Here is a 21,708-nt window from a genome sequence, read left to right as displayed (position 1 = left end):
GTATGGGGAATTCACTTGTATTCAAATGGAATAATCTGCAGGGAACATTTCTGTCACATCAATTGCCTTCTTCAGAATATAAAGATGTAAGGGGTTTTGGTTTTCAGAAATCATCTTTGTCTGTTTAGTTGGCTGGTTAAGTCACATAACATATTCTCATAGTATCACCTTTTGGATTTTACTATTCCCCACTCCCTCCCTGGGACTATCATAGATTTTATCCTGCCAATGAAGCTCTAGAATAACATTAATATTTTAATGCTCATTTTCGTGAGATATGGAAAGTATTGTTTCTAGGGTCCCTCATTGTATTCTTTTTTTTTAAATTTTTAAAAAAATTATTTATTTTTGGCTGTGTTGGGTCTTCATTGCTACACGCGGGCTTTCTCTAGTTGTGGAGAGCGGGCACTACTCTTTGTTGCGGTGTGCGGGCTTCTCATTGTGGTGACTTCTCTTGCGGAGCACAGGCTCTAAGTACGTGGGCTTCAGTAGTTGTGGCACATGGGCTCAGTAGTTGTGGCACACGGGCTTAGTTGCTCTGCGGCATGTGGGATCTTCCCAGACCAGGGATTGAACCTGTGTCCTCTGCATTGGCGGGCAGATTCTTATCCACTGCGCCACCAGGGAAGCCCTGAGTGTATTCTTCTTAAGCTCTGTAAGATCTCAGTGTTTTAAACCTCATTATAATTTAATAATGTAAGTACAGTGACCGAGAGGTTTCAGTCTCTTTTCACTTTACCACCGACTCAAAGACTCTGCATTCGGATATAGAAAACTGAACTTCCAGGGATTTTCCAGGGCCTGAAATGGGACCTTCCCTCCCTCCATTTTACCAGGAGAGTAGGTGGGCTGCTCAGACCTGCCACCACCTGGAGAATAATTGCTCTTCCTGATGAGGAGTGACCAAATGTTAGTCCCTCAGGCACAGCCAAGGCAGCCAGAAAGGGCCACACATGGCCTTGAAAGATGAGAAAGAGCCCAGAACTATGAACTGAGCCTTGTGCAAATGCTCCCCTGCGACTGTCTCTTGCTTTTTCAGGGTGACTAAGTACAGATAATGAGGTTGCCCTGGCACACTGAATTATTCATACCTCAGCAATACAATATGCTGATATTATGCCCTTTGCAGGTTGTGTTGGCCCATGCCAAAGTTGCTGGCATGGGGAACCAGATGTCCTCAATCTTTTCTGTCCAGGAATGGGCCATCCATGCCAGGCAGCTGGGGTAGGTATGTCCAGTGCCTCCAGTATGCTTATAGACACAGGGATTCCTGGGCTCCTAGAACTGACAGGGACCTCGGCCTTCCTTCTGTCACTCTCCTAGTGTTCAGCTGAGGAACAGAGACCCAAAGAAGGAGTGACATGCCGATGGTCCCATACAAGTTGTGTGGCAGAACTGGAGGAGGACAACACTTCAGCACTTTTCTCCCATCCTGTGCTGTTGCTGTCTGCCGGGTCCGGGGAATACAGACTTGGGATCTCTGGTTAAAATGGCAGCAGTTCCTGATTACACACGCACACACACACAGACACAGACACGCACACACACACAGCTGGAAGATAATGACAGTCCACACAGCACCTTGACCATGTTGCTCCGTCTGCAACTTTTTTAGGAGTGCTTTAGGAGACTTGCACAATAAAATTATGATCTGTTTAATATTGCTCCCCTCATCCTGTATATTGAGATTAAATTTATGTTGCCTTTGCTCTTTCCTTGCCTGAATGTGATGAAAGGACCAGGGAGAAGCTATTCCACAGAGCAATTCTTGAGGATAGAAAAATGTTATTAATAACCCTCTTAAATCACCACAACTCTGAAAACAAAAGCAAATAAAAATGTCATTTCAGAAATTAATTACTAATTGTTAGCAGAAAGCAAACCAAAGCCTTCTTGTATAACAGACACCTACTATAGGAGAAAAATATGGACAGAAAACACTCATACATAATAATGTTTTGGAAAATTTGTGAATAAGTTTTATTCTAAATTAATATTCAGTTTGGAAAATCTGTAAGTTCTATTATGTCTCACCTAAATGAAACATGATAAGAAATTAGACTTTTAAGAAAAAGCACCAGGGGCTTCCCTGGTGGCACAGTGGTTAAGAATCCGCCTGCCAATGCAGGGGACACGGGTCCGATCCCTGGTTTGGGAAGATCCCACATGCCATGGAGCAACTAAGCCCGTGCGCCACAACTACTGAGCCTGCACTTTGGAGCCTGTGAGCCACAACTACTGAGCCTGCACTTTGGAGCCTGTGAGCCACAACTACTGAGCCTGCGGGCCACAACTACTGAGCCTGTGTGCCACAACTACTGAAGCCCACACGCCCAGAGCCTGTACTCCACAAGAGAAGCCACTGCAATGAGAAGCCCACGCACTGCAATGAAGAGTAGCCCCCGCTCACTGCAGTAGAGAAAGCCCACGCACAGCAATGAGGACACAACGCAGCCAAAGATAAATAAATAAAACAAATAAAATTTTAAAAACCTCATATAAAAAAAAAGCACCATATTTCAGAAAAGATACCTAGTATGTGCTAAGACATGAAGTACATTTTCTCTTTTCCTTTCAGTATAAAACCTTCAGCCCGTAAATTCTGTTTCAGCCTGAATCACATTCAACTTAAAATGGTTAAGAGTTTAGAGTGTTAGTAAATGAGAATGTCAAGTAAAAAAAACAAAAACAAAAAAATCTCCTTATATTTTAAAACCAGATAAAAGAATTATTTTTTAACCTGTTTTTTCCTCTCAGAGGTCTTTGTGTAAGTTCAGTGTCTAAGCCAGAAGGGGGGAAAAAAGTTATCTCTGTTCAGTTTTTGCATTTATATAAGGCCCTAGAAAGTCCAGCCTAGGCCCCAATATCATTGCAAGTTAACACTTAAAACCATTTTCACCCATTGATATTGTGGCATGAGTCAAGCTTATCACGTTAACAAGTTAGGGTCCTAGCAGGACACTGATGGCCTGGAACATAGCTCTGGCATGTTTTGATTGGCCAGAGATGGTTAGAAAGCCCTGGAGCACTGAACAGTGACTCAGATGGCAGGTTCTGGCCAGGTTCTAGAATGAGAGTCACTGGAGTGTTGGGGGTCAGGAGGAAAGTACAGAACAGTTGGGAGTGGAGAAGGGAAGAACTGTGAAATGTAACCGAGGTGCATCCGATATTTATGTGCTCTCTGCGTTCAGCAAAAGCAAGAGAACGTGAAGAGCTGAGGTGTGGGAGCAATTCTGCCCAACCACCGGTCTGTGCATGTGCCCTGGAGAGAGGCTGAAATGGGAGGCGGGAGTCTTGGGGCCCTCCTGCCTCTCATAGTGTGAACATCTTCCCCCCAACCCACCCGACTGGGGCTCCAGAGTTTCAAGTGACATCGTTGTCATTCTTCTAGGTGCAGGCCAATGACTTTGTCTGGTATCAGTAAAATAAACACAATCTCTCCCAACAGTGTGGAGGAAAACTATGTTGCTTGGCCTTCCTGAGAGGTGGGCAGTGTCCAACACGGTGCTCCCTAAGGCATCTTCCAGAGTAATTTTGACGATCCTTGACTTTTGCTTTATGCCCTCTGTAGACCCTAACACCCTTGAAAGGTAAAGTCAACCAAACAAAAGAGCACTGAAAAGAAATTCCTCTTAATTCTGCCATCTGACTAGGGCAAATCAACATGCCAGTATAGAACCTACTTGAAAGTTGCAGTTTTGACTAGAATAAAGGTCTGGTGATTGTGTTGCATGGGCCATTCATTAATAACGTGGAGGAAAGTTGATGGCTTATTGAGCAAGGAACATTTTATTGCTTGAAATTATGGCCGTCATAGCAAATGCACATACTGTGATTGAATCAATATTCAAAGATGTTTTAGAAAATATATGTGGAATGTAAATGATTTTTCTATTTTTCTTGGTTTGGAGTAAAATGCTCGTTAAATTCTAGATGCGTCCAGCTGCCACATTTCCTGAATGCTGAGGGCGTCGGGAGGAATGCAGGGATGGAGACCTACCTCTGTATTTGAGTCTGATGGCTGGCAGGGTGGGCAGGAATAAAAGGCTGCAGGTGCCAACCCTCAGGGGTGGGGTAGGAGGCTTGGATGCTTTCTTACAACTCTAAGGGGATTATTTTATTTAATGTATTTAAATATAGTTCCTTGTCATGCTTTTAAAATGTTCAGTCCATCTCATTAAATATTTACTCCGATTAGACAATTGTCAGTATGTGCCTGCTTTCCTTTTTTTTTTTTTTTTTTTTTTTTTTTCCTTTTTTTTATCCAGGTACCCAAAGTCCTTTCCCTGTAACCCACGGGCTGCCCTTTAAAACCTTGCTGGTGGGCTTATCAGCTTCACAGGACCTCTTCCTGTAAAGGTGCCCTGAGCAGTTTATTTATATGTTTCTTTGAACCACAAGTCAGACAGTTCTTAAACTCTGACACTTAGTGAACAAAAGGCACCAACCGAGTCTGATCCTTTTGTTGTTCTTAAATCCACAGCTGAGTTTTGATCCTGCTGACAAAATGGCAGCTCTTAGTCCCTCCGTAGGTTCTAGAGCTATGAAGAAAGTTTATAAGTTGGTTACCTATATAAAATGCCACTGAATAGGCTCTTGTTGCAGAAATGGCCAGATTTAAAGTAGGGCAGGAGAGAGACTAAAGTGAGGTTTCAGGGGAAAATTCCAGGGTTGAGTTAGCTTGGATCATCACCCAGCACTTAATTTAAATGTTCTCTGGGTAGAATTTTAATAGTGTACTTGCAGTACAGTAAAGCATGTGCCTCCTTGAGACAGGAGCCAGGCTGAGAAGTGGTTCTGATGAAGGCGTTACAGTGCCTTGCATGTCTATTGCTCCTTTAGCTTTAGAGGATCAAAGAACTTTATTGCTATTCTTACACTCACAAGCTCCCTAGACTCTGTTTCTTCTTAACTTTCTCTATCCAGTTGGTACAAAATTCCTGTCGATTCTATGTCATAAAAGTCCTCCATATCTGTCCCTGACTCTTCGTCCTCAGGACTCTTGACTTTTTGACCCTGCTTCTCTCGATTGCTTCAACACCTCCTAACAGGTGTCCAGCTCCCTGTGTCTTCCTGTTCTGTCCACCCTCCAATCTGCTACCAAGGTCATCTTTCTAGAAATCTGAACAGACCTCCTGCCTAAAACCTGTCAATAGCTTACCACTCCTATCTAATGGTATATTATGGTATCATAATATGCGTGTGTATAGTAATAAAGCCCACACTTCTTAGAAGAGCTCACCTGTCATTCCCTGTTACCCCCTTTTTTTCCCTGTCTACCTGCTCTAGGATTCTGTCCCTTTGTCCCAACAGTGGCAGAGTATGTAGAATTCAAAGACACACAGACATAGACACATACACACACACACGCGCAGGCAGACAGACACACTACCTCCCCCCTCATTCTTCTGTGCTCCCTTCCTTTGCACACGGTGTTCCCTTTCCAGGGATGCTCTTCTTCTTGTTCACCTGCCATAAGGTCCTATGTCCTTCAAACTCATTGTATGTGTTACGTCCTCTGGGAAGATTCCCAGACTGTTCCCTCTTCACCCTAGCACAACAGAAGTTGCCACTCTCTCTTGGGTGCCACCACACTCCCCTTGGGCACACCCTTTCTTCCACCTGCCCCTCTTATTACTCATGTGTCCATTTCTGGTGCTGAGCTCTTTGAGGGCAGGCACTGTGTTCATGATTGAGTAATGGGTAATAGACTGGGCAGTCACAAGCTATTGAGAACAAAGAGGTAACTTTTTTTTTTAACATTTTTATTGGAGTATAATTGCTTTACAATGGTGTGTTAGTTTGTGCTGTATAACAAAGTGAATCAGCTATATGTATATATATATCCCCATATCCCCTCCTTCTTGCGTCTCCCTTCCACCCTCCCTATCCCTCTAGGTGGTCACAAAGCACCGAGCTGATCTCCCTGTGCTATGCAGCTGCTTCCCACTAGCTATCTGTTTTACATTTGGTAGTGTATATATGTCAGTGCCACTCTCTCACTTTGTCCCAGCTTACCCTTCCCCATCCCTGTGTCCTCAAGTCCGTTCTCTACGTCTGCATCTTTATTCCTGTCCTGCCCCTAGGTTCATCAGAACCTTTTTTTTTTTTTTTAGATTCCGTATATATGTGTTAGCATACGGTATTTGTTTTTCTGTTTCTGACTTACTTCACTCTGTATGAAAGACTCTAGGTCCATCCACCTCACTACAAATAACTCAATTTCGTTTCTTTTTATGGCTGAGTAATATTCCATTGTATATATGTGCCACATCTTCTTTATCCATTCATCTATTGATGGACACTTAGGTTGCTTCTATCTCCTGGCTACTGTAAATAGAGCTGCCATGAACATTGTAGTACATGACTTTTTGAATTATGTTTTCTCAGGGTATATGCCCAGTAGTGGGATTGCTGGGTCATATGGTAGTTCTATTTTTCGTTTTTTAAGGAACCTCCATACTGTTCTCCATAGTGGCTGTATCAATTTACATTCCCACAACAGTGCAAGAGGGTTCCCTTTTTTCCACACCCTCTCCAGCATTTACTGTTTGTAGATTTTTTGATGATGGCCATTCTGACTGGTGTGAGATGATACCTCATTGTAGTTTTGATTTGCATTTCTCTCATGATTCGTGATGTTGAGCATCCTTTCACGTGTTTGTTGGCAATCTGTATATCTTCTTTGGAGAAATGTCTGTTTAGGTCTTCTGCCCATTTTTGGATTGTGTTGTTTGTTTTTTAGATATTGAGCTGCATGAGCTGCTTGTATATTTTGGAGATTAATCCTTTGTCAGTTGCTTGGTTTGCAAATATTTTCTCCCATTCTGAGGGTTGTCTTTTCATCTTGTTTATGGTTTTCTTTGCTGTACAAAAGCTTTTAAGTTTCATTAGGTCCCATTTGTTTATTTTCAATTCTCTAGGAGATGAGTCAAAAAAGGATCTTGCTGTGATGTATGTCATAGTGTGTTCTGTCTGTGTTTTCCTCTAAGAGTTTTATAGTGTCTGGCCTTATATTTAAGTCTTTAATCCATTTTGAGTTTATTTTTGTGTATGGTGTTAGGAAGTGTTCTAATTTCATTCTTTTACATGTAGCTGTCCAGTTTTCCCAGCACGTAACTATCTTTTTAATAACTAAACCCAACTTTGTTCTTGAGCCCCCAGCCTGCCTAGAGAAGACAATTGATTTTAACTTATCCTGTTAAACTTAGTCCATAGAGTGACTTCTGTGGGAAGGGGCAAGTTCTGGGAATTTGTATCCCATTTTCACAGTCCAGTTCAAAGCTTAGTCACTTGGATAAGGACTTAGTTTTTTAGTGGTTTTCTCTTTCCCCATTCATCTTTCCTTCTCCTGGGTGATATCTGGATTTGGATACAGCAAATGGTCATGTAAAGCCATGGCAGTGAGGTCAGGGACCTCCAACTGGTGACCCTAAGTCCTTCTACTGTCTGCCTTTGGTGTCTCCCCATGTCCCAGGTCCCTGATACTCCTTCTTATCGTGAGGTCTGCACTCACTGTCTTTCCTTCTCATTCAAACTATAGCCTTGTCCCTGAACCCAAATGGAGCATTAAGTTCTGAATCTCCTGCAAGTCATGAGCAGGCTGTAGGGAACTGTTAGAATCCCAGCCTTGATGGACCTCACCATACCCTACTGCCATTCCACTCAGCGTGAACACCCCTTTTTTGGCATGAGGCTCCTGTGAGGAGGTCTCCCCTTAGATTTCCATATAAAAAGAGGTTCATAAGAAATGGTTTCATTAGCAGTATCCCCTTACACAGCGACCCCCAAGAGGGAGCATCCTCACCCTAATTTTATTCTCTCAAGCTCTCCAAGCTCTATGCCATCAGCCCCAGAAAAGCTTTTCTTTTTGTGGGTTGAGAACTTCCCTCATGTCATGTCCTACATTCTTTCATAATCATCATTTGACTCTGTGGTCAGTTCTCCAATTTTTGTTACTTGAAATATAAATCTAATTTGGGAAGTCCTGAGAAAATTATTATATATTTGTCGAGAGCTTAGCTTTTAAGATTATTTTACAAATCATGACACTGAAAATGCATTCACTGCTCAAGAGAGTATTAGATTGTACATTGAATGTTATGTGCCCTTTCAGGGTCATGTAAGACATAGTTGAAATAAAAAGAATGTGGAATCCTTTGGAAGACATTATCCTGGTACTCAACATTAGGGCCATGAGAGGTATCAGTGTTGAGTTACAAGTTACTCCTGACATTGGTAGAGAGAGGATTCCAAGGACACTTACATAATCCCAGACTCATGGGACCATTATAGCCTTCAGTGCGTTTCACTGTTCTTGGCTCCTTCCTGAGTCATTCCTGACAGATAGTAATTTTATCCTAGTTGTAAAGATTCCTAATTTTGTATTATATTTTTAGTCAAATACTATTGTTTAAGAGCAACTTAAATGGTAAAAACATGGGCAGATTCATTTCCAGTTTATCCTGGCTGTTAATGTGTGTGCAAGGTATCTGCTGCATATGTACTGGGGAACGACACACACATCAAACAAAAACACCTGCTCACCATTTATTAAAACCTTGCAGATGTTCATTAGAGTCGAATAGATCCTAATGTATTATTATCTTGATAAAGAGTGTCTTCTTTTAGGAAAGGTGCTAATCTGTGCTCCTCACATTTCTTTGCTTATGAAAAGCCAGTTGACTCAAGCAGCCACAACCCAGAGGACCCCCCACTGTTCACTAGTTAACTCTTTCCCAGATTGTAGACAAAGTGCCAGGAGGAAACCTAGGTCTCTAAAGTAGGGTCATAACCTGTATAAGGACAAGGAGTGCTCTGAGTATCCAACAAAAGCTCTGAATTTTCTCAGCAGAAAAGTGCAAGATGCATATACAACATGCTGCCTACAGTTTCAAGGTATTTACAAGCCCTGCTGAAACAAGTTAAGAACCCTTGATTTAAGATGGCATGTAGCAAACCCAAACCGGCACATTGCCTTCTGCACTTAGTCAAAATCGCCCTTGAAAACCCTTAAATTGCTGTGAAAGAATAGTACGCCTGGTTTACACATTCTCAAATCTCAGTAATGTATAATATGTAAAAAGAGCAAATATGATATACTTTTACAGTGTTTTTAATTACAGTAATAAAAAAAGAAGAGCATAAAGGTGCTGAGCTCCTACAGTTGAATATGAAAAGGTTAAATACACATATGATGCAGCTCCACTCCATAAACTTGACGTGCAGTGGCAACTCGAGAAGGAGCTGCTGGTTGGGCTTCTGCTGTCTGCAGTGCCAGCACTGGAGACAGGGAGATTGAAATAAAATGTATTCCCTCCTAAGTGTCAAGGGCATCCATCTTGCCTCTTTCAGTCTTTCCTTCAAAATGCATGTTTTTTAAAAAATAGACAATATTCATGTAAAATGAAAATATCCCATAAGTCACCATGATTCCTTATATGCTTTCTTTTTTTAATTTCTAAATAATGTCTTGGGCTTTTATATTTCACTTAACAATTTAAAAAATCAACTTTTTGGACATGCACTTTCACTCATAAATCATCACCTTGAATAAACACACACACACACACAGAATGAGATTTGATTGTGTAATGGAAAAGTGAAGTTTAATTGTTCTGACCTGGAGTTTTGTGATTTGCAAATTTATTTTACTACATTGAGTCGGTAATAAGTGGGCTTTTCTTCTTAATGTGCTTTTCTTTTCTTTTTGTATGTGTTCTCTTGCTGTCTCTCTCCCCTGGCACCTCTTCTTGCAGCTGTGTAATGGGGGCTCCGTCACTGAGCTTGTCAAAGGTCTACTCAGGTGTGGCCAGCGGCTGGATGAAGCAGTGATCTCATACATCTTATATGGGGCCCTCTTGGTAAGGACGTCCATCAAGCTGGGGGCAGAGGGGGCAATTTGTCATTGGTTGGCTCCCCATTGCATATTAAGAAGGGGAAACTGCCCTATAATATGCAAGGTGTATAGCAGAGAGGTGTAGCCATATGTGGACTTTGATTAGATTTTTAATAGTAGGGTAACTGTTTAAAAATAACCATGCAAATTTTCCTTTTCTCTTTCCTGTTGTTTGGTGGCGGTGGGACACCATGCAGGGCCTTCAGCATTTGCACAATAACCGAATCATCCACCGTGATGTCAAGGGGAATAATATTCTTCTGACAACAGGAGGAGGAGTTAAGCTCGTTGACTTTGGTAATGACTACTTGTCATTTGTTTTCTTGATGAGTGCGGTTTAGCCAAAGGCAACAATTTATTGCAGTCTCAGAAGACTGGGGCCTGTCTTCTACGCCATAGGCTGAGGGCCTTTCCAGTCGCACACAGGCTGGAGAATGGGGGGTGGTTCACCAGATGGATCACCCTAGGAGATGCTGTTTGTTAATCTATTTTCAGCTTTAGAAGCAATTTTTTTTAAAGAGAACATAAAAGTGTTTCAAAAGAAGAATTCGAGGGAAAAACTTTGGTTTTCTGGGAAGGATTTCACATCTCAGGGCAATTGTCTATAATTTACATTTTGTCTATTCTTCTTTGCATATGAAAAGAGAAAGCAGTTTGGTCTTTCAAATGGTTTTCTCTAGCCTTAGGCATACTTATTCCCAGCGAGCAGAAGGTAAAATGGTCCTTTGGGTCTGAAAGCTAACATCCCTTTCCGTTGTGATTGTTGCTGTTACGTGTGAGGCTGGTTGAACTGGAAACACTAACAGGAAATGGAAGTGTGAAAGGAAAGGCAGAGCAGTACCGCCTAAGGCCAGAGAACTATTAAGTATCTGCGTGCGCGCTCCTGTGCGGATGGTCACAAGCCAGCAAACCATTTGGTTTCCTTCTTAAGTTTATCGAACGGTTTAGTCTTCTAAACAGGTTCAACAACAATCAGTACCTCAGCATGATTGTTATAAATAATGAGAGACCATTTACAGAAGCACTTTTTAAAATGTTCTTTATCATTGTCAGTGTAGTAGGAGAAAAGCTTGATGATTTTGAATATTCATTGTTTTACTGGTAAGAAAGAATTCAGTGTTAAAACGTATCAGTGAATCACTTGCTCAGAAGAAATTACTCAAAAATAAATGAAATTACGCTAAGTATATTGGTTTATTTACTAAAAAGCAAAGAAAAATTGCAGAGGGTTTAAACAGAGTTTAAAGAGCCCTCTTTGGCTTCCTAATAAAGAATAAGGAATGCAACCAGTTAGCATAACAACTACCCTGAAAAAACAACCCATGGTCCTTGGCAAATCTATGCCTAATGTTTTTAAAGGTATGTTTTTTGCTGATGAGCATATGTATTCAGATTTCTAAGTTCTTATCAACAGCATTAGTGGCCACCATTGTTATTCTCTTAAGGGCTGCATTAGATTTTGCTTGGTATAAAAGAATACCTTATATTTGTAAAATACTTTACAATTTATAAATCATTTTCACAGTTGTTCCATTTTTTTAAAAATTTACTTATTTTATTTATTTTTGACTGCATTGGGTCTTCGTTGCTGCGCGCAGGCTTTTTCTAGTTGCAGCGAGCGGGGGCTACTCTCCGTTGCGGTGCACGGGCTTCTCATTGTGGTGGCTTCTCTTTTGGAGCACGGGCTCTAGGTGCATGGGCTTTGGTAGTTGTGGCTCGCGGGCTCAGTAGTTGTGGCTCACGGGCTCTAGAGCGCAGGCTCAGTAGTTGTGGCGCATGGGCTTAGTTGCTCCACGGCATGTGGGATCTTCCCGGACCAGGGCTCGAACCCGTGTTCCCTGTATTGGCAGGCGGATTCTTATCCACTGCACCACCAGGGAAGCCCCCACAGTTGTTCTCTTATTTGGTATTTAAGAAGAACTCTTTGTGTTAGGTGTGATGAGTAGCATTATCCCCAATTTGAAGGTAAGAAAACTGAGGTTCAGAGTGAGGTTGTCTGCTTGAGGTCATACAGTTAGGAAAAGATGTAATTGAGATGGGAAACAGGTCTTCTGACTCCTAATCCAGTGTACCTTTACATCCATTATGGCATAAAGAAGAGAGCTGGCTTAAGACTATGACAAAGTACATTGGAATTATATTAAAATTCAGGTCCTCAACATTGAGCCCTAGATAATAATATTATTAGTCAATTTCTTTTTGCATTTGACAAATGTATTTTTCATGTCAGGTTTCCAGCCTTCTAGGTAAGATAAGGCACTGAAAACTTTTTACGTCTACACTGATGCTCTGTTTTAGATAATACATGCCAATTTTCTTCCTCCATCAAATGAAGCACCATTTTAAGAAAGATATCACCTGAAATATTTTGGAAATATAGTAGGAAGGTATTTTGGGTTGATCCTAGTTCTTGATGTTTTCTTTTGATTCCAGTTTTGCAGCAGTATGGTAGAAATGCTCGATTTAGATAGATATATGCTCCCACACAAAGGTTGGCAAACTACAGCCTGTGAACCGAATCTGACCTGCCTCCTGTTTTTGTACGGCCTGTGAACTAAGAATGGTTTTTACATTTTTAAATGATTGGGAAAAAATCAAAAGAAAAATATTTTATGACCGTGAAAACTATGCATCCATAAATGAATTTTTGTGGAAACACAGCTACACTCATTTGCTTCTGTGTTGTCTATGCTGCTTTTCCATTACAATGGCAGAGTTGAGTAGCTGTGACAGAGCCTTAGGCTCGCAAAGCCTAAGATATTTACTGTCTGACCCTTTATGGAAGAAGTTTGCCAGCCCCTGGTCTAGCATCATCTTCTGCTCACTGCTGAATTGTGACACCCTTTTCTTATAGGCGTCTCAGCTCAACTCACCAGTACACGTCTGCGGAGAAACACATCTGTCGGCACCCCATTCTGGATGGCCCCTGAGGTAAGCAGAGGGCAACTGTTTCTTTGTATTTGCGAGAGCCTTGGTACTATGCCTTTTTATGGGAAGGTCACACACTTCACTTTCAGGAAGAAGAAAATCCTTTATCCTCATTGAACTGTGAGGGTTCTGGTTTGGTGAGTGATAATGATGACAAACCAGAACTTAATTTCAGAAAATCGGGATTAAGTCACAGCTGGCCCACGGAATACCTTCATGCAGTTAGAAAAAGGTGCCCCCTCCAGAAGATGCAGCCCTCTACAAGGGTCCTGGCTTGACAAGTTCATCCAGCCATTGTGTAAATTAGAAAAAGTCACCTTCCCTGGATAGATGCAGCCCCAGTGACACATGGCTTGGTGAAGAGACAGATTTCACCTCCAGCTGGCTTACAGAACTATATGCCATAGTCCTGGTTGTTTTTTTGTTACCAGATACATAGTAACTTCTCTTGTGTACTTTTTTGGCTCTGTAGTAAAACCTGGGATTTTGCCCTAATTTAGTACTGGCATTACCACAGAATCCTCTATGAAATGACACATATAGAAGTTTGGGGAATCTTCGGGCTAGATACCGCATACCCTGAAACAGAGGCACTGTACAGCTTTGCTTGTCAGGTCAGCATTTTAATTCCACAGCACTCTGGCCTGAGAGCAGCTCTCTTGGATCAAGCAAATGGGTTCTTTTAATAAGAGAACTCGGCAATCATCTCCTTAGAGGTCTTTCCATCTCCGTTCTGTCCCTGGGCTTTCCTTCCTCTGTGTGATTGCCAAGGTGGTCTCCTAACACAGTAATCGGCTTACACCAATATGCTCAAATTTATTCTATCTCAATGGCCTTCTCTTTCATACTTGGATAATGGACAGACCCATTTTAGAGAAAAAGAAAAAGAAAATCCCTGCAGATTCCATTCCATTAAATTGATTTTAAAAACCATGAAACTAGACATACACTTATCTAGTCATTTATATTTGTAATGCTATAAAACCAAAAGGGAAAAAAATGTATTATGTAAAAACTACAAAGCCAGCAGTGTTCAAGTAAACAGCTTTAATTTAATGAGACAAATGACATTGTTTTGTGAAACTCAGTTGTCCTTTGCAATGTGAATATGTTTCAGAGCATGATGGCATGGATTATTTTGAGTTATTTTGTCAACCTTACTACCGCATACCATGTGGTGACCCAGTTCTCCCACCACTTTACTCAGCGAGAGTGATCTCTTTGTTTAAACAGCATCTCCTTTGGCCTCTAACTGGCACATCTCTGTTGGCTTAGTGCCGGCTTAATAATAAACATAAATATGGGCACTGAAATTGTGTGTCAATTAGCCATCCAGATGATCTGGAACATGTTTTTACTGCAACTTCTCCCATTTTATTATTATTAATAAACTATCATTGAAACAAAAGCAAAAACATAAAAATTTTCATAGGGACCTCATGAACCCCACCTTGAGAAACACTGTAGGACAAAGTCAAGATTCCTTTGAATGGGGAGCAAAGCCTTTCATATTCCAGCTTCTGTACTGTCCAGCCTCATTTCAGGTTACTTTTCCCCAATATACTTGTTTTTAATGCCTCAACAGAAGTGAACAACAGGTAATTCTCCAAATCTATCCTTATGTGTCATTCCTTTAAACCTTTCCATATATTGTTACATCATCTGGGATGGCCCTCAGAACTCTGGAACATTTCTCCTCAATCTTCAAGTCTCAGCGCAAATGCAACTCCCCTAGGAAACCTTCCCTCATCCTTGGCTAACTGAGGTTCTTTTCCCTGAGTTTCCACTGCAGCCTTTACACCCTCCATTAGCAAACCATGACCATTGTATTGTATTGGGTTGGCCAAAAGGTTTGTTCGGTTTTTTCCTTAAGATGGCTCTAGTAACACTTAGTTGTCTTTAACTTCATTCAAAACAATTTTGTTGGATTGTATTGTGACAGCTGTCACACCAGTGTGCATTTTAAAAAAACTTATCAAAATTGGTGAATTTTTGTGTAGCCATTTTAATATTGAAGATGGAAGAAAAAACACAACACTTTTGGCATATTATGCTTTATCATTTCAAGAAAGGTAAAAACGCAACTGATATGCAAAACAAAGATGTGTGCAGTGTATGGAGAAGGTGCTGTGACTGATTGAATGTGTCAAAAGTGGCTTGCAAAGTTTCGTGCTGGAGATTTCTCACTGGACAATGCTCCACAGTCGGGTAGACCAGTTGAAGTTGACAGCGATCAAATTGAGACATTAATTGAGAACAAACAATGTTATACCACACAGGCGATAACTGACATACTCAAAATATCCAAATCAAGCGCTGAAAATCATTTGTACCAGCTTGGCTATGTTCATTGCTTTGATGTTTGGGTTCCACATAAGTTAAACAAAAAAAAAACCTTCTTGACTGTATTTCCGTGTGCGATTCTCTACTTAAACATAATGAAAACGTTCCATTTTTAAAACAAATTGTGACAGATGATGAAAAGTGGATACTGTACAATAACATAAAATGGAAGAGATTGTGGGGCAAGTGAAATGAACTACCACCAACCACACCAAAGGCCGGTCTTCATCTAAAGAAGGTGATGTTTGTATATGGTGGGATTGGAAGGGAGTCCTCTATTATGAGCTCCTTCTGGAAAACCAAATGATTAATTCCAACAAGTACTGCTCTCAGTTAGACCAACTGAAAGCAGCACTTCAGTGAAAAGCATCCAGAATTAGTCAAGAGAAAACACATAATCTTCCATCAGCATAACACAAGACCGCATGTTTCTCTGATGACCAGGCAAAAACCAATACAGCTTGGCTGGGAGGTTTTGATTCATCTGCCATATTCACCAGATATTGCACCTTCAGATTTCCATTTATTTTGGTCTTTACAAAATTCTCTTAATGGAAAAAATTTCAATTCCCTGGAAGACTGTAAAGGGCACCTGGAAGAATTCTTTGTTCAAAAAGATAAAAAGTTTTGGGAAGACGGAATGATGAATTTGCCTGAAAAATGGCAGAAAGTAGTGGAATAAAGCATTGAATACGTTGTTCAATAAAGTTCTTGGTGAAAATGAAAAATGTGTCTTTTATTTTTACTTAAAAACCAAAGGCACTTTTTGGCCAACCCAATAGTTGTTGGTAAGCAGGTCTCCCAACTGGACTGTAAACTCTGGCAGGGACTTGGGATGCCCAGCTCTCAGTGTAGCGCTTGATACAGGCTAGATGCTCAATAAGCATCTGTTGGATGAATGAATACATTGGTAAAAAAGTCAAAGGAGAAGATGAATTTGGAGGGTAGTTTGAGGAGGGCTTTAAAACTATTGGTATTCACAAATTTCTCCGTAGATTTTGATTAATTTATTATTAAAGGAAAGCATAACTGAGGCCACTCAACTAATATTTAGTGTGGCATAACTCAGAAGATGGTGTTCCCGTTACAATCCGCGGCAAGTTGGCGTTCTCAGAACCGCAAAATACAAATAAGAGAAACCTGCTCTTGGCTTTGTACATTTCTCATGAGGTGTTTGTGACTTTTCAGTTTCAGCTGGGTTGAAGAAAATATGTGGAGTGTTTGTATTTACGGGCAGTTTAGTGGTCCATGGTGAGCTTCTGTTGCCCAGATTGCCTGAAACTGGTTCCCTTCTCATCAGGGAAAAGCCAGTGTTGCATCTTGCCTGCTGTAGTGGATAAATTGAGCAGTAGGCAGATTATGGGGCGGAGACCTTGACAGTGCCTCTCAGGAGCAAGTGCCCAGTTGCTCTGTGTATGACTCAGAGATTCTCTCAGGATATGTGCTTGCATCCAAGATGCTTTGGGACCAGGCTGCAGTTCTTGAGACTTAGTCCTACACAAACCTCACATTTTTATTTTTCAAATGGAGAATTACTCTTTCCAACGAAGAGTCTTTTAAGAGTGTCCACAGGAATAATCTTCCATTTGTCAGTTCAATTCAACAAACTTAAAAAACAAATTTTTATCTTACTGAAGTATAGCTGATTTACAATGTTGTGTTAATTTCTGCTATATAGCAGTGATTCAGTTATATATATACACACACACACACATATATATATATATATTCTTTTTCACATTCCTTTCCATTATGGTTTATCACAGGATACTGAACACAGTTCTCTGTGCTATACAGTACGTCCTTGTTGTATATCCATTCTATATATAATAGTTTGCATCTGCTAATCCCAAACTCCCAATTCATCCCTCCCTCATCCCTTCTACCCCTTGGCAACCACAAGTCTGTTCTCTATGTCTGTGAGTCTGTTTTTGTTTCGGAGATAAGTTCATTTGTGTCATATTTTAGATTCCATATATAAGTGACATCATATGGTATTTGTCTTTCTCTGTCTGACTGACTTTGCTTAGTATGATAATCTCTGGGTCCATCCATGTTGCTGCAAATGGCGTTATTTCATTATTTTTTATGGCTAAGTAGCATTCCATTCAACAAACATTTATACTCTCTTCCGTGAGCCAGGCTTTGGGTCAAGACGAGTCCTTGAAAGTATAATCGGTAGTGGTTCAAATGGACATTGTCTTCGTATGGTGGCCTGCAGAGTATATTGATCCTAATATGCTTTCACTTCTTCTTGTGTGAATAAGTGGTATTTAGATTAAATATGACAGCAATGTGTGCAATGCCAATGCCAGTGGAATAAAACCATTGCATGCCACCAGTGCTTTTATTTTGAAAACGCAGCAGAATGATCCTTGATCCTATTTTATTTTTGAGAAATTGAACCAAATTATCCTTTTTCCCATTTGTATTTCCATTTTGATTTCACCAGCCTAACTACAATATTTAATTCAAATAGGCTATGCTTCAAACCAGGTAGCTAATGGAATGTGACCAGACCACCGTCAAACTTTGACACGCAGTCCAAACAGCAGTTCGCCGGGGCAGCTTGAAGCTGCATCATGAACTGACTATCATATTCACAGCACTCTCCACTTATTTCCTCTTGACATCTCATGTGGACACTCATAAAGTTGAAAGATGCTGGGTAAAAACAGTATCAACTCAGCAGTGTAGGAGAAGAAAAATTTTAGGGGGTGCGCCTAGTGTGATAGTACTTTGAAGCAATGCTACTGGGGAAATATTGGCTGGCATAGTAAGAGTTAATCTAAAAGTCAAGGTCAGTACAGTTTTTTTTACAAACTGAGTACGTCAGTAGCATACTATGACTCGGGAAGATGATTTTAAGAGGGAAAGAAAGATGCTCAACATAGAAACTGTATTTAACAGATTACCCTGAGCAAAATGACTTCAGCAATAGGAAATGAAGTTTCTCCTGTGAGTACAGAGGTAGGTGGTTCCAGACTTTGTTGATTCAGCAGCTCAGTAAAGCCATCAGAAACCCAGGTTCTTAGATTTCCCTGGCTGTGACTGCTGCAAGTTGCATGGCTTCATTGTTACGGACAGACCTGGAGGCGGTTAGGACAACATCGTCTGTGAGTGTCTGAGGGGCAGCAGGGGCTCCAGTATTCTAGCAGCCACCAGTGAAAGCGCCCGTGGTACAATCCAACAGACACCCCCTTTATTCCCTTGGAGCTGCCCTTGGCCAGCCAAGAAGTTAAAGTGGGTTCTCCTCCTGTCCCGGGATCAAAGCCGTGGCCACTCCATACTAGTTCCCTAGGGCTGCCATACAAAGTAGCTCAAACTGGGTGGTTTAAAACAACAGAAATTTATTATCTCACGGTTCTGGAGGCTGGAAGTCCAAAAGCAAGGCGTTAGCAGGGCATGCTCCCTTTGAAGCCTCTAGGATCATTGCTTGCCTCTTCCTAGCTTCTGGTGGTTTGCTGGCAATCTTTGGCGTTCTTTGGCTAGCAGCTCCGTATCGCTAATATCTGCCTTTGTAATCACATTGCGTTCTCCCTGTTTTGTCTGTCTTCACGTGGCCATCATGTTGTAAGGACACCAGTCATATTGGATTAGGGGCCCACCTACTTCAGTATGACCTCACCTTAACTAATTACATCTGCAACGACCCTATTTCCAAATAATTTCACATTCTGAGGTCCTGGGGGCTAGCACCTTAACATATCTTTTTTTTTTTGGAGGACACGATTCAACCTATAACAACCCTCCAAATACTTAACATCCCTCTTCTGTAGTAAATAATTCTGATTTCCAAGGTAATCAGTCAGTCATTTGCAACCTACAGGTCTACATGTTACAGGCGCTAGCTTAGTTGGAGAGCTCAGCTTTGCCTATCTGCACACACACACACACACACACACACACACACACACACATACACACACACTGATCTCTCTCAGCCTAAGGTGTTTGAGGCAAACACAGTTTTTTCTGGATGTGCTAGAATGTACCATATGTTCTTCTGGACATACCATAACAAACGGCCTTCTCACGTGAGCCCTCAGTACCTTGAGAATTTTGTGCTGTCCTACCTGCTCTCTGGCCAAGCATCTTTGGATTATCTCCTGAGATGTTTGGCTCAGGTCACTTCCCTCAACCTTCTGTTGACATCGAGCCTGTGGTCTCCCTCCCTGCCTGTGACATTGGCTTGTATCTCAGACATATATATATGTTAACACAGTCCTCCCTTTACCCATGTTTATTGCCTCTTTTCTCCTTCCCTCTCTCCTGATAGCCAGTTTCTTATAAGGATAGAATAATAACATCCCACATCTGCATAGAACTTTTACAAATATTTGTAGTCTCTGTTAAAATAACGCCTTACAGTTAGCTGGGATGCACTGGTGTGACCACGCTGATTGTTAAAATATTGAAATACTTCTGTTCTAGATGGTAAGTGGCTGCCATCCAGAACCCCTTGAGTGCTCCTTGACCACGAGAGGTGCCTGTCTCTTCCCTTGGGACATCCAGATTTTCTAATGATCCAGCAACTCCAGGGGGTAATGTCTGGCGAGAAGGGGACCTCAAGGACCAACTTCAGTGCCATGTGCAACTGATTGTCAGATAGTTTGAATATTCCACCTACTAAGCAAGTATACAGTGGGAAGGAAACTTTCACTTACTGAGGACTCACCCATTAACGCACCGGGACTGGGATGGGTGCTTTTTTTCTTTTTTTTTTAACTAAGTACCTAACATGTGCCAGATACTGTATGCCCAGTAAGTCATTTAGTTTTCTTTAATTTATTTATTTAATATATTTATTTTTGGCTGCATTGGGTCTTCGTTGCTGTGCGCGGGCTTTTCTGTAGTTGAGGTGAGCGGGGGCTACTCTTGGTTGCGGTGCACAGGCTTCTCATTGCAGTGGCTTCTCTTGTTGTGGAGCACGGGCTCTAGGCGCGCGGGCTTCAGTAGTTGTGGCTCGAGGGCTCTGGAGCACAGGCTTAGTAGTTGTGGCGCACGGGCTTAGTTGCTCTGCGGCATGTGGGATCTTCCTGGACCAGGGCTCAAACCCGTGTCCCCTGCATTGGATTCTTAACCAGTGTGCCACCAGGGAAGCCCCGGGTGCTTTTTTAATACATTATTTTATTTCATTCTCACAACAGCTCTCTAGAGTAGATATTATTTTCTTCATTTTACCACTGAGGAAAATGAGGCTCAAAGAGGGGTAGGAGGTATTGTGCCCAAATTCACGTATCTGGTAAATACTGGAGCTGTTTGGCTTTTCAGAGAGCATGGGAATCCAAGTTACATTTTACAGGTGAGGAAACTAAGGCAGGGAGAGGATACTATTCATGCTAGTTCAGAGCAGACGTGACCCAGAATTCAGGTTTCCTAGCCCACCAGCCTTGTATTCTTTTGCTTCAGTGTGTTCATATGGGATGTACAGTGTGGGAAGTGTGTGCTGAGTCAGCTCCTACAACAAAGCCGTGCAGAGATGGAGTGGTGGTGGAGACACATCATTTTAAAAGACATACATGAAGGACCTATCACGTGTAATGTATAGGTTGACTAAACTTTGCTATCCCACCAATGAGAGAAGCAGCCTATATATTAAGGATCCCGTTTACTTGGAATCTTCCTAAAATAGCCAAAGGTCTGTTTCTGTATTAGAAAGCAGACTTGTGGATAAAATAAATATTTGCTTCTTTAAAAAAATTTTTTTTTCATTTTTACTTCCATCTGCTAATTGTTGCAAACAAGAGCTAATCAGCTGAGTGGAGAAACAGATGTGCTGTGACGGCTCCAAAAATGGATCTCTCTCTCCCTGGCAAAGGGTTGACTGGGGACGGTTGCCATAACAACTGGCTTACACCAATGCAGAAATATCGCAGGCTTTTTGCAACCACTCTTGCCTTCGTCAATTATGCCGTTCTTAGCTAAATGATACAATAATGCTGTTTCCTTTGGCACTGCCAGGAATAGAAATGACAAAAGAGATATTTTTTGTTGAGGGGCTGAGAAAGCCATAAACCACTACAGAGCTGAAATATTATTGTTGTCATTATTACCATTTTGTTCCCTAAGCTCTAGCTAATGGGTTTGGTACCTAATAAGAATTAATAGCATCTGTTGAGTGCTTACTATGTGCCAGGCACTAAGTGCTTTGTATGAATTAATTCATTTGTAATCCTTACAATAACCCCATAAAGTTACTGCTATTACTAGTCCAATGTTTTAGAGAAAGGAAGTAAGTCACAGAAAGTACTGTTCTTGTCCTTGGACAGGTTGTTAGGTGATGCCACCAGGATTTTAACCCAGGTATTTAGCTCCAAAGTCCTCCCTCTTAGCCACTATACTAGAGCAAACCATTTAATTGCAACCACCAGTGTACCAGATAAGATGAATATCTTTCTATTCCAATTTAAAAATTATTTTAGATAAAAATTATACTTCCTAATATGTTGAGGAAAGTGCAATATTTCAACATGACACTAGAGACCAATGTAATTAATGCCCAAGGGAAGGATCTGGAAAAATAAAATAACAAAGTT

General features: G+C 41.3%; 1 protein-coding gene across 2 annotated transcripts in view; it reads left to right on the top strand.

The window, feature by feature from the left end:
* MYO3B (myosin IIIB) overlaps positions 1-21,708 on the top strand; it is a 474,746-nt gene that overhangs the window by 93,994 nt on the left and 359,044 nt on the right. For both annotated transcript variants that reach the window (XM_029225906.1, XM_029225905.1), the window contains 3 exons: positions 9,759-9,863; positions 10,096-10,195; positions 12,753-12,829. In XM_029225906.1, the coding sequence (XP_029081739.1) occupies positions 9,759-9,863; positions 10,096-10,195; positions 12,753-12,829 (282 nt within the window). The remainder of the gene's footprint in view (positions 1-9,758; positions 9,864-10,095; positions 10,196-12,752; positions 12,830-21,708) is intronic.

This window comes from Monodon monoceros, unplaced genomic scaffold (assembly GCF_005190385.1).
Source record: "Monodon monoceros isolate NGI ecotype Baffin Bay Population unplaced genomic scaffold, NGI_Narwhal_1 Super_Scaffold_16, whole genome shotgun sequence".
Classification (NCBI taxonomy): domain Eukaryota; kingdom Metazoa; phylum Chordata; class Mammalia; order Artiodactyla; family Monodontidae; genus Monodon; species Monodon monoceros.
This window is presented reverse-complemented; position numbering and strand designations above follow the sequence as displayed.